At 55.0% G+C, this 16,053-nt stretch overlaps 1 protein-coding gene and 1 pseudogene across 3 annotated transcripts in view; one reads left to right on the plus strand and one right to left on the minus strand.

The window, feature by feature from the left end:
• The window catches only part of NRG2 (neuregulin 2), a 195,169-nt gene that overhangs the window by 22,381 nt on the left and 156,735 nt on the right, over positions 1-16,053 (minus strand). For all 3 annotated transcript variants that reach the window (XM_070374447.1, XM_070374445.1, XM_070374446.1), the window contains exons 3-4: positions 12,292-12,410; positions 4,825-4,945 (exon numbers count right to left, since the gene is read on the minus strand). In XM_070374447.1, coding sequence (XP_070230548.1) covers positions 4,825-4,945; positions 12,292-12,410 — 240 coding nt within the window. The remainder of the gene's footprint in view (positions 1-4,824; positions 4,946-12,291; positions 12,411-16,053) is intronic.
• Positions 14,295-14,710, plus strand: LOC138988465 (small ribosomal subunit protein uS11-like; annotated as a pseudogene).

Genomic DNA, 16,053 nt, shown 5'->3' on the forward strand with positions numbered 1-16,053 from the left:
ATGCCCAGCCCTGTATGCTCTTCTGAACCCCAGCAAGGCCAGGTACTTAAGGGAAGCTTACAGACAGGGCCAGACTGACCCCCCCGCCCCTAGCCCCCTACTCAAAGATGGCTCTATGCTCTTCTGCCTCTTTAATTTAGGAAATTAGGTAAGCCCATCACCAGTGTCCCCTTAGTAACAGGTCAATACGGTTCATCAGTAAACTTCCCCAAGAGGTGAATGTACTATATACCTCTTAGCATTTTAGTGTATACCAACCATCAGTAGCCCCTTGAACTTACAGGGGGTGATGGCCATTGGCTGTAAAGTCCCTTACAAAAACCCTGTGGCCTCCAATCTAGCCTGGAGGATGGGAAGCGGTTGATGAGCAGACAGCTGGAGTCTCTGTGGGCCTTAGGGTATCTCCCTCAGGTGAGGCAGGAGGCTGGTCCTTGTAGTAGGGCAGTGTGTATGTAGGTATGTCTGGCCAAAGAGCGGTAGTAGAGGAGGGGGTGTCTGGAGAAGGGAGGAGGGGAGCCTACCAGGGAAGCTGATGCATCCTCATCCTGTTGAACAGGGTGCTTTGGAAGAGGAAGCTACAACTTTGTCAGTATATCCTTTTCTGACCCCCTTGCCCTCGTTCCCAATCATCCCAACCCAGGAGAATGGAGGCAGTGGCTAAGGCTTTCCATTCAGCTTGCTTCAGGCTCAGCTTTCCTTTCTCAACTCTCAGAAACTGATTCCACTTGGGAATGGGAGGAGAGGTGTAGAAGTGATTTTTTCCCAAAGTGGAAGCACCTTTGGGGGTGGAAGATATAGACCCAGGAAGCTGCCAAAATGACTCTTGGAATCCTTAAAGGAATAAGAGAGAGGCTTGACTGTGTCCAACGTCTGAGATTAGCCCGGCTCTGGAGACAGGGGAAACCTGTATATGTGTGTGTGTGTGTGTGCACATCTGTGTAAGAGAGAGAATGGGGAGTGCAGGAGCAGGAGGGGACAGAGGGGAATTTATTCCCATTGCGGAGAGCCAGGATGCTTTCCTGTGGCTCTTGGACATGGAGGATAATTTGGTACATCCCTGTGTTCCTGGCCCCATACCCAGCCTGGACTACCCCGACCGTATCCTATTTTTCATGGCCACAGAGTTGCACAACTCCAGGTGGTACCGTGGACACTGTCTACAACACAGAAAAGCCCTCTGTAGTTGTGCAATGTAGTCCTACCCTTCCTGCCCTGGGAGTGTGTTCCCTGCTGGCTGAACAAAGGAGAAGGCGGTGGGAGGTGGGCACCTCACGGGGTAGTGCCCTGGCTCCTTTCATTAGCCTTATTTGTTGAGGATGAGCCACATCCGGGAGGCTGGGGGCATCCCTGGAGAAGGCTCTGGGGGTGGCCAACAGCCTTGCCACCCTGCTCCCAGGACCTGGTAACAGGGAACAGGCTACATTAGCCTGTCAACCAGGAGCAGGGGCTGAACTTGGCATGGCTGGCTGGTAGTGGGTAAGTTCCCACTCAGACAGGGATCGACTCCCTGAATTTCAGGGACATGGGGTACAGGCTTCCCGGCCCTTAGCCCCACGCCATTATCCTTGACTACGGGAAGGTTTGTGCTCAGGGCTGGAGAAGAGCAGGGGTGAGAGAGGGGCAGAGAGGAGAGCCCACGGGCTGCGCCTGGGATGGGTGCAGAGAGGTTGGGACTCTGCCTCCCTGGTTCCCACCCCACCTCCCGGGCCTCAGTTTCTCCTTTTGGTAGCCTGGGGATAATGCCATGTGTGCTGCCCTCACCCAGGGGAAGGGGAGGATGAGGGATGAGGGTGTGCCCTGGGCACTGGAGGGAGTGAAGCGTCTCTGGCCTCATGGGGGCGGGGCAGGGGGGTGGAGGTGGAGAGGATGAGCAGGCAGATGGGGGTGGGATGAGGGATCACCTGGACGCGGGTGTGGGGGATGGGGGGATGGGTGGATGGCGAGGGGAGGCATGCCACTGGTATGTGCACAGGGCTGGAAAGAGAGTCTTGTTCTGTCATCATCCCCTGAACCAGTCCCCAAGAGTCACGCACCAACCGTGCTCTATAAAAACACGGAGAGAAGAGGAGAAAGCAGCAAGAGGAAGTGCGGAGGCCCCTGTCTGGCCCAGACAGGAGGCAGTCACCGTGATTTGGACCCCCATTTTCAAATCCCCCTAAGTTTTCCTTTTTAAAACAAAATTCAGTATCAGTGACACTGTTTCTTTTGGCTCTGAATTCTAGAAAAACAGGAGGGATGGAGTGTGCCCGCTTTTCAACACTCCCCGCGGGGCTTGGAACCAATACACAACAACAAGTGTCAGAAAACCAGGAAGGAAAACTGATTTTTGTCGAAACTGGAATGAAACTGACCAGTTTAGTTTCATTATCCAAGCTAAGCGGAAATGCAAAAAAATCAAAATAAAAAAGTAAACAAACAGCACAAATGGTACGACGTGAGTTCCGTTTCCTAAGTTCTCTCCTTTTTATTCCATCCATTCCATTCAGGGTGTCATCAGGAACCCCAGAAGGCCTGCCCCCATTCCCTCCCGGCTCACCCACCCTCAGAATGGCCTCTGGGTTCTGCCCTGCCCCCCTCCCCCCTGCCCTTCTCCAGCACAGCTCTGAGGACCTGCCCTCCTGATTGCCATCCCCACCAGTGGTTCCCCTCTCCTGGGGGTCCAGGGAGTCAGGGAAATTGGTTCCAAGAGCCCTGGCTGGGGTTAAGGTGGGGAGGTGGCAGTTCTGGGTACCGAGCTCAGGTTCTAAGCAGTGAACCCCAGCTGTCCTGGTTGAGGGGTGATAGGACAGCATCTTCACAATGGCTCAGGCTCCTGCACTCTGCTCCTCTCAGATTCAGCTGGGTGGGACCCAGAGGGTCCTACAGCCTTGCTGGCAGGGGTCCCCAGGAACCCTATAGCTCGCTGTTCTCTTTTCCACACTAAGCTCTGGCACTGCAGTCCTGGGTTCCACAGCCCTCCCCAGCCCCAGCACCTGCCCTGGTTGGCTGCAACCTTTCCTGTCAGGAGCCAGGGCTGATCAGTGACAATGCTGGGTCCTTTCAAGGGTCTGGGGATCCAAGGGGCTAGAGAAGATGAGAGGCCTGGCGTGTGTGTGTTGTAGGGGATAAGAGGAGGGGGTCCAGGGCTGGGCCATCTCTGTAAGGTATTCCAGAACTCTTACACATTTCTTTAGATCTATTCCTAAGTGCTCAGAGCATTTTCAAGGCTAGAATGTTCCCAGGGTCTGTGACACTGTCCTAGAGGCAGAAAGAGAGGATGAGGGGCTGAGTCTGGACCAAGAACTTCCCAGGGGACCTGCTGTTTCTTTGGGGACTGTCCCTTGAGATCCAGGATGGGGGATGCTGGAAGGCAGATGGCAGCAGGTAGAAGGTGGACCAAGACGAATGCCGGCAGAGGAGGCCAGCTGGAGCCCAGGGAGTGCATGGCTGTCCACTGAGGGGAGAGCGTGAAGGAGGCGTGGCCCCCGTTATCACGCTGTGAGGTGGGGGCACCTTTGGCCAAGGTCATAACCAGGAGGGAGCTGGAGGCCAGAGGCAGGAGAGCTGGGAGCACTGACTGGACCTTGTCTGTGGGGCTGGTAAACGCCTCCCCCTGAATTTTCATCAATGCCCTGCTGGCCTGTGCCCAGATGCCATGGGGAACGGGGCATTGATGAAAATTCACCTCACTAGAGCCCAAGGCTGCTTTGAAACCCGGAGTTGCTAACTAGGCCTCCCTCCCTCTGCTCCTCTGGCTCGGAAGGTAAAGAATCTGCCTGCAATGCAGGAGACCTGGGTTCAGTCCCTGGGTTGGAAAGATCCCCTGGAGGAGGGCATGGCAACCCACTCCAGTTCTCTTCTTGTCTGGAGAATCCTCACGGATAGAGGAGCCCGGAGGGCTACAGTCCATGCAGTCGCAAAGAGTCGGACATGACTGAGCGACTAAGCACAGCACCCTCTGCTCCTCAGATCAGGCCAGAACCTGTGCTGCCCTCACAAGCTCTCCTACCTGTTCCTGGCTTGCCCACCAGAGGATCTGTCAAGGGGCAGCAGGCACCAGCTCCCAGAAGACCTGGCTGGGCCCCAACAAGCCCTCCCTGATCACTGTGCTCCCACCAGCCCTACTGGCTAAGGGTGGGAGCAGGGGTCCTCAGCTCCTGGGAGGTCCTACAAGGCAGCCCTTGGGGAGGCAGAGTCCCAACATGAGGTTTATCCTCAACCCTGACCTCGCCCACTTGGCTACACCCAAGTGATGTCCTTGCTGGTGGCCCTTCACACCCCAGAGAGGGACTAGGGACTTAAGTGGCATGGACAGCAGCCAGGGCGTATTTGGGCACTGGCTTCCTGCTGGCAGGGAGAACAGAGCAGAGCTCAGCTAGCATGGGCTCTGGGACGTGTACCCCGCCTGACCCTGCCAGGAGAGGAAAGGCTTCTCACTGCTGGGAAGATGCGACCCGGGCAGTGTTCATCAGAATAAAGTTTGGAAAGTTGCTGAGAGATGGGAAGGGAAAAAAGAGAGAGAGAGAGAATCCAGTGCCCACTGCCCAGGGCAGAGACTGGTCTCTCCATCTCCCTAGAAGGTGTCGGTGAAAGCGGGGACACTGGAAAATTGGGTGGGTAGGGGCCTGGTATACTGGGACTGCAGAAGCCCTGAGCCCTTTGGAGTTTACATCTCCCTGTATTCCAGGAAAGGGCTAGGAAGTGGGGCAAACCTCCCTGACTATACCCGCCTTGGAGACCCCTTATCAGTGGCTTGAAGCCCACTTTTTCCTAGAGCCCTCCACTTCCGCCCCGGCCTCTCTCCCCCTGCTCCTGCCCCCACGCCCACCTCCACTGGTCACTTACTTGCAGGAGAGCTGATTGATGCCCTCGATGTAGTAGCAGACACCTCCGTTGACACAGTAGGACTTGGCTGTCTCGTTGCACTTCCGAGCGTGCCCCGACCAGGATGATAGAGTGGTGCTCACTGGAGGTATGAGAGACATGTGCTGGTGACCCAAGGAGACCACTGCTGGGCCCCAGGAATCACCTTCTTCATGGTCCTTCATGGCCCATCTCAGAGCTGGATGATTGGAGACTTTAGGAATGGCTGGGAGTCTCCTTCAAGTCACCAAACAAGGCCAAGGGGAGGCCACTGTTAGCTCTGATCATCTATCCAGCACCACAGTGCACTCACGCTCCGGGCAAACCTCCAAAGGCTGGGAAGATTTTCTTTTTTGAAGGGGAGGAGAGGCTGGCAGAAACTACTCTGTTTTCTGAAATAAGGGTCCACCTCCACTGCTTCCTTGCATGCCTGCCTTTCTGGGGGCGCCCCTGCAGGTGGGATGAGGCACCATGTCTTATGTGGGGGGCAAGTCACAGGGTGCAGAGAGGAGACAGGTACATCCATCTGTACCACTGGGGCTCTCATGGACCAGGATGTGAATGGAGGAAACTGGGCTTTGCAGAGAGTGGCACCTTTTTGGACACTAATTTTCTAAGATCTTGGGAGATGTGAGGAGATCCCTAGCTCCCCTCTCTTCTTCCTTTGTCCCAGGGTGGGGACAAGCCTCCCAGAAATGCTACAAAGGCCACTATATCTCTAGAAGCATCCAGGGCCTTCATGTACACTCTTGCCAGGCAGCTCCCCCACTTCTGCCCCCTGGGGGAGCCCCCAGGCCTTGGATAGCCTGGGCTATAAATCAGGGCTTTACGTCGTTGGGAATAGGGCTAGGGGACAGCTGGGATGTGGAAACTAGGTGAGAACAAGCCTGGGTTCAAAGCTGCTAACCCAGACTGCACATCTCTGATGGATCAGATTTATCTGATAAATGAAAATCCCAAAAGCAGGGCTCCTCAGTGGGATGGCACCCAGAAGCCTGGTTTCAAGTGGAAATTCTTGCCCCCAATTTCAGTCTTTATCTGCTAGCTAACCCCTCAGACTGTGTATCCATACTGGCCATCAATGGATTCCTGCTCCCCCCACAGTCTCTGGGGCTGGGAGGGCCTCTCCTGCCCGCCCAGCAGCAGCCTCCTGACAGGTGGCCCATTCTACCTTGGCCAGTTCTGTCTCCTCAGGGGTACTGAGTCTCCACCATCCCCCGCAGTAAGTGGGGGGACAAGAGGAGGAGGAGGAGGCAAGCACTTGGCGCCCTGAGTGTTTAGACGTGTCGAGAGACAGATGGAGCGCGGGAACGGGAGTGTATACACAGCTCTGCCTCTGTATATGTCTGAGGAGTTCGCTGATAAAACCCAGCGGGCAGGGCCAACTCCCACCTTCCCAGCACACCGTGCCTGCTGCTGGTCTGGCATTCTTGAGCCCCACCCCTGCTGACGTCTCCCACCTCTGTACAACCCCACACCCGTCTGGGACCCACATGCTTCTGGGTCAGTGAGACCCAGGGAATAGAGAAAGGGACAGAGAAGAGAAACAGCTGAGATGACCACGCCTGTGAGCTGTAAAATCTCATTGCTGGGAGGACCCTAAAGGTTGTCCTGCCCTTTGATTGCATTGCCAAGGGAAGAATGAGGAAAGAGAGCAGAGAAGAGCCTTCCAGAGTCCAGGGTGTGTTGTAACAAAGCCTCAGGGCTCCTAATATCTGGCTGCATATTCTCACCAGGCACCTGGTCCATCCTGGAAGAACATGTCAGCACCAAGGCTTGACAGATGGATGCAAACACGATGTGGACCACAGGCCCAGGTCCTTTACAGGGTCCTGCCCAAGCCAGGGAAACCTCAGGCCATCTTGATGCCCTCTGCGGTCAGGGGTGGCAGAACCTGCCTGATGCTGGGCAAGAGCGCACATGGTGGTGGGACCACAGCCGTACACTTGGGTCTGCCCCTATGCACGTCTGCACACACCCAGGACTTGAAAGGCAGTGGGTGACTCCTGAAAGAAGGAAGATGGGGCCCTGGCTGGGATCTATGGCTTGGGGCTTCCAGAACTGTGTCACAGTGGGGACTAGGCTGGGGCCCTGGAAAGGCAAAAAGGGAGGGCAGTGGGGGAGCTGGTTGAAGAAGGTGCAGGGGAAAGGCCTTTGCACCTCAGAAAGTAGTACCTGGAGGCCAGCCCTATAACGGCAGGGTCCTCCCAAGTCACCAACTGTGTTGGTGGTGGAGGTTCATGCCAGGAAGATTTCCACACGGAAGATGTGCAGTCATGCTCTTCCAGCATACTTGGGCTCCGAGGGCAATGTCTCACACTCCCTTCATATTTCTTCACTGTGTTCTCCCATGTTTGGGGAGGTGAAGATGACCAATGACCTCCAAGTGAGAGAATCTGGCCGCTCTTTAGACACCACCCTGGGGATGGTGCTAGGCTACCCCAAACGCAGCTCCCATTCCTGTGCCCTGCCATTTGCTCCTCTACCCTTGCTCACCTCTGTGACTAAACAGCATGAACCAAAGGCTTGGAGGGAGTCTCTGATTTTTGGTCCCCCAGCTGTCTCTTGCTGAGGCCTGCCTCCATACCTCCTGGGGCTCTGCCACGTCTTACTACTGCCTCCCTTCCACCCCTCAGGTCTCTGTGGTCTCTTTCTTGGATGGCCACAGTCTCCTCCTCATAGGTCTTCCTGTCCTCACTCTTGCCTTCATCTCTAATCTTTCTGCTTTGTAGCTGCTGCCAGAGAGGTCTTTAAAATATGTAAATTGATCAGTTACTTCCAGTATCAAAACCCTCCAATGGTTTTGTACTCAGCCCTCCCCAAGTCTAATCTGGGCCTCACCACCTGTCCCGCTTCTTGTCTTGTCCCCGTCTTGCAGTATATTCAGACTCCACTGGCTTCGTTCAGCTCCTCTAAGAGGCCAAGTGACTCCTGGTCCAGGACTTTCAAAATATCAGTGTCTCAGAGAAGCTGCTCAGGTCTCCTCCCTTACTCTTTTTCTTAGTTTTGTAACTTAAACTTATAGTATTTATTCTAACAATTAAAAGACTAGTTGTGCAATTACTAGCTGTCTAAAGCCTGAAAGTGAAAGTTGCTCAGTCGTGTCTGACTCTTTGTAACCCCATGGCCTATATAGTCCATGGAATTCTCCAGGCCAGAATACTGTAGTGGATTCCCATCCCATCCCTTTTCCAGGGGATCTTCCCATCCCAGGGACCGAATCCAGGTCTTCTGCATAGCAGGCGGATTCTTTACCAGCTGAGCCAAAAGGGAAGCCCAAGAATACTGGAGTGGGTAACCTATCCCTTCTCCAGCAGATCTTCCTGACCCAGGAATCACCAGGGTCTCCTGCACTGCAGGTGGATTCTTTACCAACTGAGTTACCTCCAACAGAAGGTAAGCTCCATCTGGGCAGAGGCTGTCTGCTTCACTGGTGAACGAACTCCAGGGTCTAGCACAGCACTTGGCATGTAATAGCTGCTTAACAAATACTGACAAATATCTCTACCAAGCAATTAAAGACATCCGATTCTTTAGAGAAAGGTACATTCCACTACCATCCCAGGGTCTAGTCTGGTCTCCTTGGCTGCTGCTGATATCAGCATTAAAGCATTAATTCAAGCATTGTCTCTTAGAAAATACAAATACTCATGAAAAATCATTAAGGAAATGAAAATAAAAACCACAGAGGTACCACTTCACACCCCCTCAGATGGCTGTACTAAAAAAGGATGGATAATAACAAGTGGTGGTGAAGATGTGGGGAAATGGGAACCCCCCTACTTTGCTGGTGGAAATGCTAAATGGTGCAGCCACTTTGAAACACAGCTGGTAGTCCCTCAAAAAATTAAACATAGTTACCATATGACCAAGCAAGTCAACTCCTAGGCATATACCCAAGAGAACTGAAATATAAGTTCACACAAAAACTTGGACACAAATGTTATAGCAGCATTGTTCCTAACAGCCCAAATGTGGAAACGACTAGAATGACACAACAACCCCAGTTGATATATATATAATGTGTATATAATGCATATATAAATGCATATATAAACAAAATGCAATGGAATCTGATTCAGCCATGAAAATGAAAGAAGCACTGATACATGCTACAACATGGATGAACCTTGAAAACATTATTTTAAGTGGAAAAGCCAGTCTTGAAAGGCCACGTATTCTATGATTTCACATATTTCTGTGAAATGTCCAGAATAGGTGAATCCACAGAAACAGAAAGTAAATTCTGGTTGCCAGGGGCTGGGGGGATTTAAAGAAAACACCTGGGAAGGTAAACCCAGGAGATCTCTATTAGGGCTCAGTGTCTTGGGGTCAGTGAGTTACTGGGGTCCTGAGGAGGCAAGGGCCAGGAGGGAGCTCATGCTGTGGAGATCTTTTCCCCACCGCCAGCTACTGTAACTGCTGCCCTCCTATCCCTTGCCATGGACAAAACTTCTCATCTTTCAAGGCTGTGTCAATGCCCCTTGAGCAGCCGCTGCTCCCTGACGGCCTTCCCATGCCCTCTTCTGGCGGCCCCACCCCTGTAGCCCTGGCTTCCCTGGGGCCCAGGCGGGCCCAGTCAACCCTGGAATGAGTCAGAGGTGGGCAGGCACAGTTGCCTGCTACCCGCCCTCCACCCCCTCCTCAGGGTGGGGCTGCTCCAAGTCTTCCGGGCTCCACGGGTAAACAAGAGCTGAGCATCTCTACCCGGGTTAACGTTCCCCACAGGACCTCCTGGCCCCCTCCAGTGGCTCTGTCCACCTCCCCACATGAAGGGTAGCCTCTTGCCTGCCTGGACTGAAGGGCAGCTGAAGAGACGTGGTATGAGGGTGTACATGTGTGGTGGTGGCGGTGGCTAGGTGCACAGGATGTCAGCCTCAACACAAAAAGCCCTGAGAATCCCAGAGTTTTAGGGAGAAGGGGCTTAGAGATCACCTGGCTCAAACTCAGATGGGAAAACTGAAGACTCGGGAGGTGAAGCGACTCACTCAAGGTTGTACGACAGAACTGGAATGAGACCAAAACTCGGGACTCTGTCCATAGCTCAGCTGCCCCACCGTCCTGCCTGCTGGAGGGATAAGAGGCACAGAGCCCTAAGGGCCCAGCCCACAGCTCCACTGTCTGATCCTTGACTGACCAGAACCCAGGCTACTGGGGGCTCACAGAAGCCCACAGGCGGGGTGGGGCTGCATCTTATCTGAAGGATCTTACAACAGAACCCCGCCCGAGGCCCCAAGCCCTGTGCAGGAGAGAGGACATTACTGCGGTTTCCTTCATGGCATGGCAGCCTTTCTTCTTCCTCCACACCCCACACCCCACCTCCGATATAGTTCTAGCAGGGATGTCACTCATGGGACTGTGCCCCTCAGGACCCCTTTGCACACACACGTGGGCCTGCCAGGATGGCATCGCACCCCGAGTGCATGACTGGGCCGAGCGGGGCACAGAACAAGAATCCATCCCTGTGACAACGTAAATGGAGACAGACAGACCAAGCTATCTCTTTTCCCTGGGTGGTGCTGCGATGATGTAAACCTGGAGCTGTCTGAGGCCATGGCCTCCTCTTCTCAATCCTTTCCCTAAACATGGGGGAAGCCCATTTTACAGGAGGAGAAAAAGAGGCCAACACATTGTGGGAGGGAGCACCCCGACCCCTGCTCTGAGGTCCAGGACTCTGTTGGGTCTAAGGTCAGTCCTACCTCTGGACTTCTCAGTTTTAAAAACCAATAAATTCCTCAACATAGTTTCATGTTGGGTTCTTATCAGTTCTAACCAAGAAAGTCTTAAAATGTAAAACAGGAAACCTCAAATCCCCAGTGAATCTGAGAATGCCTGCCCACTCTGGCTGCAGGGGACGATGCCAGGCCCCAGCGTGGTCCACTTTCCCAGGCTTGAGACAGGCTGGGAGTGGCAGGAGGGCGCGGGTGCCCCCACTGCCATCATGCCCAGGCTGGGCCACGGGGAGTCAGGAGAGGCCCTGAAGCAGGTCTGTGGTCCTTCTGTGTTTACCAGGTGCTGACCCAAGCCTGGTGCTATGGTGGGCCCCAGGGCTGGAGGGGTAAACAGGCTAGACATGGCCCCATGAAGCATGGGGGGCTCTGTGTTTGCCAACATCTTTCACATCATGTAGGTCTACCTGCTTGACTCTGGGGAGAATATGTAACCTCTCTCAGCTTCAATCTCCTAATCCATGAACTACACCATGGGGTTGAGTCAGGGCTCCAGAGGGAATATGGAGAGACCATTTGGGTCAGATTTGTGTAAGCTGGGCTGTGGGGCCAAGTTCTTGTTCTGTGGCTCCAAGGGTGGGGGCATGATGGAGTTAAAGCGCCTTCAGGGGCCATTGCTCTGGCCCAGGTGAGCAGGGCTGAAACCTGGGCCAGAGGTGCCCTCGAGGTGGGGTTGGAATGAAAAGAAAAGATGTGAGCGAGACATCCAGAAAGAAGACTGACAGGGACTTGAAGACTCAGATCTATGAGATCCACTGGCAAGTGGAGGAGCAGAGAGGCTGGCAAGAGAGGGGGATCCCTCAGAACACAGGGCAGACCGGGTCTGAGCCAGGTTCTCCTCTGAAGGTGCAAGGCCAGGGTTGTTGTTAGACTGTACCGGGTGTGGGGAGTACCAGAAGGCTGTGTGGTAGAAACACAGGTGATGCACACAGATGGAGGATTGGACTCTGTGACGGGCAGGACTGGAAGCAAACCCAGCAACCAGGTAACAAGTGGTACCTACAGGCCGGGTGTCAGGAGGAGGAATGAGAGCTGTGGGGCTCAGAGGAGGGGTGAGAGTGGAGGGGGCGCGACCTGAGGACAGATAGGCATGGTGACTTCCCAGTCAAGGGCAACAACCAGAGGATGGCCCAGCAGGGGGGCTGCCTCTGTGGCAAGAGGCAGCTAAGGGTGCCATGGGCTCCTGACCTTGTACATTTCCCAGGGAGGGGATGACCAGTGGGAGAGGGGCCGGCCACCCCTGAGCAGAGGCTGCCCCCAGGGGTCCAGGGCACTCAGGCCTCCCCACTGTGGCACCGCAGAGCGGGCTGCCTCCACTCGGGCACCCAGCAAAGCCGTGGGCAGGCGGCTCACACACACCCTGGGTCTGCCTCTCTCTGGAGCCCCACTCCTGGCAGCCCAGCCTCCCATAATTGCCTTCTAAAAATATCCTTCTCCCACCCCCTACCTCTTGATTTCAAAATATTTAGTTTTCAGGGTATTTAAAATGAGAGCTGGCGGCTCTTCCAGGTCCAGATAACAAAGCTAAACATTTATGCTTCGACTGCGTTTCCCTGAATCGGCTCAGATCTCGGGCCTTGATATGGCAGCAGAGGGAGGGAGGGGAGTCAAGTGCAAGATGAATCATGTGTGGGCCTCTTCTCCAGGGCTGCGGGCAGGGTGACAGGCTCCCCCCATAGGACCCCTCTAGGACCCTTCCCTTGGTTGGGGGACCACCTACCGCTGTTGACAAAGAGCCGGCCCCTGACAGTGTCCTTCCCGAGGATGTTCTCAGCCTCACAGACGTACTCCCCAGCGTCCTCCAACTTCACCTTGTTGAACTGGAGTCGTGAGTTCTTTCTGGTTAGGGAGGGGATAAGAGGGGGTTAGCATGAGCTCCCCAGCTGTCACCCAGCGGTCACCTCTCCCTGCATGGTCACAGTGTCTGCGCAGGTGGATGGGAAGTAGACTTCTGCAGACCAGCCAGTGCTGGGGTCTGGGTGGAATGCACAGAGTCCGGAGCTGGAGGGAGACCTGCACGCTCAGGAGAAACACAAGTTCTAAGTCTATGGATCCTCACATCCATCCCTTTTCCAGAAGTGGACCTTCTTTGTAACCGCTTTTCCAGGGCAGGAAACTGGCATCCTTTGGGAGTCACAAGGACTTTAGCGCCCTTCTCCCAAGCCCACCGTGTCTCCCCCACCCCCTTCCAGCAGAGCAGCCACTATCTCACAGCCACCTCAGCCTTCCCTTAGAAGCAGCAGCCCCACCACTCTGGATAGATAAGGCCTGTCCCAGGAACCCAGGAAGGCCAATGAGCTATCAGGTTTCCATGGCAACTGCACCAGCCTCCCAGTCCTCACCTGTGGCTCTTCCCTGCCTTGATATTAGCCCTGCCACTAAGGGGCACTCTGTGGCCTCTTCAAAAAGTTTCCCTTCATTTACTCAACAGATGTTTATTGAGTGCCCTCTGTGTGCTGGGGGCTTGCATATCTCAGGGAACAAAAAAATCTTATCTTCAAAGCCTGACTTGACTCTCATGGCTAATCTGGAGGAGGACCAGGCAGGACTGATGGGAAAACTGAGTCCTCGAGGGGTTTCTGGACTTGTCTAAGAATGCCTGCCAACAAAGCAAAGGCAGAGGTGAACGAGGAGCTACAGCTGGTGAGGACATGAGCCCCAGGCAGCTCATGGGCTGTCTCCTGGAGCTTGATGCTTAGGCTAACACCTCTGTGGAGGGCTTCACACCCAGCCTTGCATGCCCAGAGCCGTGGGGCCAGGCCTGGGCAGGGATTCCAGTGCTGTGTGTGACTCCAGGGCACCTAGCCTGGCCTGTCCTCTTCTTTCTGAAGACCATGCCAAACCTTCCTTCCTTCCATCGGCTTCCCTGCACTTGCCCGCAGGAGCCTGGGCTCTGCAGGATCTGTTCATACCTCTCACCCCTCCCTCTGCCCCAGTGCTCTTTGGGGCCAGTCTAAGCTCTGGATAAAACCCCAGGGGACCCCAGGGGGGAACAAGAAGTAGCATGAAAATTTCTTAACATGATGTAACTTCCTCCTCTTAGTCCTGAGTTTAAAAAAATCAGATTCCCAGAACATGCCTAGTGGGCTAGGGAGTGGTGGAATGGGAGCCAGGGTAGCAGAGCTATAATGGCCCTGAATCCAGGGCTGGAGAAACAGAGCCATGAAGCTCATGGGGAAGGAGGGCAGTGAGCAGAGAGGCTGTGCCAGGGATGGAGGAAGACGGCAAAATGACCCATATCTCTCCCTGCGCTGTGCTTTGGGGACCAGTCTCTTGAGCGCCTCCTCAGCCCCTGATGCTGGGCTCTTCCCAGATCTCCTAACTCTGGGATCCCCCAAACCAGCCTCCACGAGCCTGTCTAGTCAAAAGGCCTCATTTCTGTGATGATATCCATACCGATGATACGGTGACAGCTGCCCGACTCCCTTCCATCCCTCCCGGCTCATGCCGGTCTCTGTCTCCTTGGCCTGTGTTTGCTTACAACCCTCTTCTGTCAATCTGAGTTTCTTCTCTTCATTAAACAGACCCCTGGAGGCCCCTGTGGCTACGCCAGCATCTCCTCTCTGGCTCCTGCCTAATTAGATGCCAGGGAGCCCAGCTGCCCCAGGACCAGGCTTCTCCAGCTTCCTGGCCACCAGCTCTTCCTTAACACTAGACAAGCAGGGCAGGGGCTCACCTGGGGGTCTCAGGGTCAAGGAGGCATAGGGGAGAAGACGTGCAGAAATGGCACCTCGCAGGAAGAAAGAAAAGAAGGAAAAACAGGTCATCAGCCTCGGCCCTCAGGTGGCTGAAGGAGAAAACATGTTTGGTGTGCCACATCTTTGCACCCTTCAGTGATACTTCTGTCCACATCACGGATCTTTCTGGCCAGGAAGCCATCTGCTGTGTAACTGAGGGGAGGAAGATGAAGGCTGACCGAGGTGAGCTCTTTCCATAGGCTGCCATGTTGGCTGCCCCGAATGTAGCCTAGAGATGCAAGGAGCTGGGCATCACTGCCCTTCACATCAAATTCCAGGTCACAGGAGGAAACAGGACAAGCCTTCAGAACCCTTGCCCCAGGGATGAAAATTGGGCCAACTGAGCAAGTCACCCTCACCCCCTCCAATAGCACCCACAGGAAGCGGGTTCACCATCTGTGAATAGGACTCCTCAGATTATTGCGTTAATAAATTGCCTTGATGTAAAAAAAAAAAAAAGGTATAGGGGACACAGAGATGGACCCTCCTTGTCACCCACTCACAGTGAATTCAAAGAAGCGTCCCTTACACCACCTCAAATGCAGGAGAATAAGATGGAGCCAGGTTCACAGTTACCTGAAAGGATGGAAGCTAAAACCAGAAGGAAGGGCTTCCTGCATGGAGGAGTGTGAGGTCTGTGAAAAGGCCGGGGTGCAGGGAGAGCCCCTCCCCTTTGAGGAATCAGAAAGAGGCTAGGGGACAGAAACCAGGGCCCCAGGTTTGCTGAGTGCAGGCATCTTGGTTTACCAGCTGTGTGATGATCGCCCCAGTTCCAGGAAGGTGGCCCCAGCCTGGCACAAAAGGTTCTGGGGTCAGAGCTGAAGGGCGGGGCTCTGCAGCTGAGGAGCGGGGCCACCACATTCTCCTACCTCCCTGAGAAGCCCCAGGTGCTCAGGGCCCCCTCCCACCTCCCTGGCAGGCCCTCTGTCCCCTTGCTGGGCTGACCCAGCTGCCCCGTGACAGGCGCCCTCCTCGCCTTTCTCAGTCAGCTTTCTGCTGGCAGGGACCAGGGATCTGGGCAGCTGCCTCCTCCACCCACCCGCACGTTTTCCCCAGCGCCTACCTCCTGCTGCCTGCCTGAGGGGCCTGTTCCAGCCTGCCCCTCATAAACAGGGGAACACATGGTTCCGCCGGGGAAGGGCTCCGTGCCCAGGGCTGGGGAAGGGGGCGGTCTTCTCCGGGCACAGGAAGGCTAGGCTGAGACACCTCAGCGGGGCTGCCCCAGAGACAGGCGGCGCCCAGTGGGAGGGGCGTCTCCATAGACCCAGAGTGACATTAAGACAGTGTGGCCTGGGCAGAATGGAGCACTTGGAGGGCTAGAGTGTGCACTGCAGTGTGGGCAGAGGAAAGATGATTTTGCCAGAAAGGAGACTCCTGCCCCAGCCCCAGCCCCCACGCCAGGTGAAGTGTATGTGTAAAGGTGGCGGTTCTCCGAGTCACAGTGAGGGAATGGGAAATGACAGGGAGTGAGGCGCTCTCCACCACAGCCCACTCCTCCAGCCCATCGACTCACTGCAGGGAGCAGCCCTGGGGCAGGATGGGTGGAGCCAGGCAGTTTGAAATGTGGCCATCGGGACAGGATCCTGACAGGAAGGGGGGAGGGGGCACACTCAGGCTGTCTGGAGGCCTTAGTACCCCCAGGAGACCCAGGGGATACATCCAGGCCTTGTGTGGGGGCTGGGTGCCCCATCTGTCTGCTGACACCAGGGCCTGACCAGGACAGTCACTTGTTCGAAGGCAAGGTC

Source organism: Bos mutus, chromosome 7, assembly GCF_027580195.1.
Source record: "Bos mutus isolate GX-2022 chromosome 7, NWIPB_WYAK_1.1, whole genome shotgun sequence".
Classification (NCBI taxonomy): Eukaryota; Metazoa; Chordata; class Mammalia; order Artiodactyla; family Bovidae; genus Bos; species Bos mutus.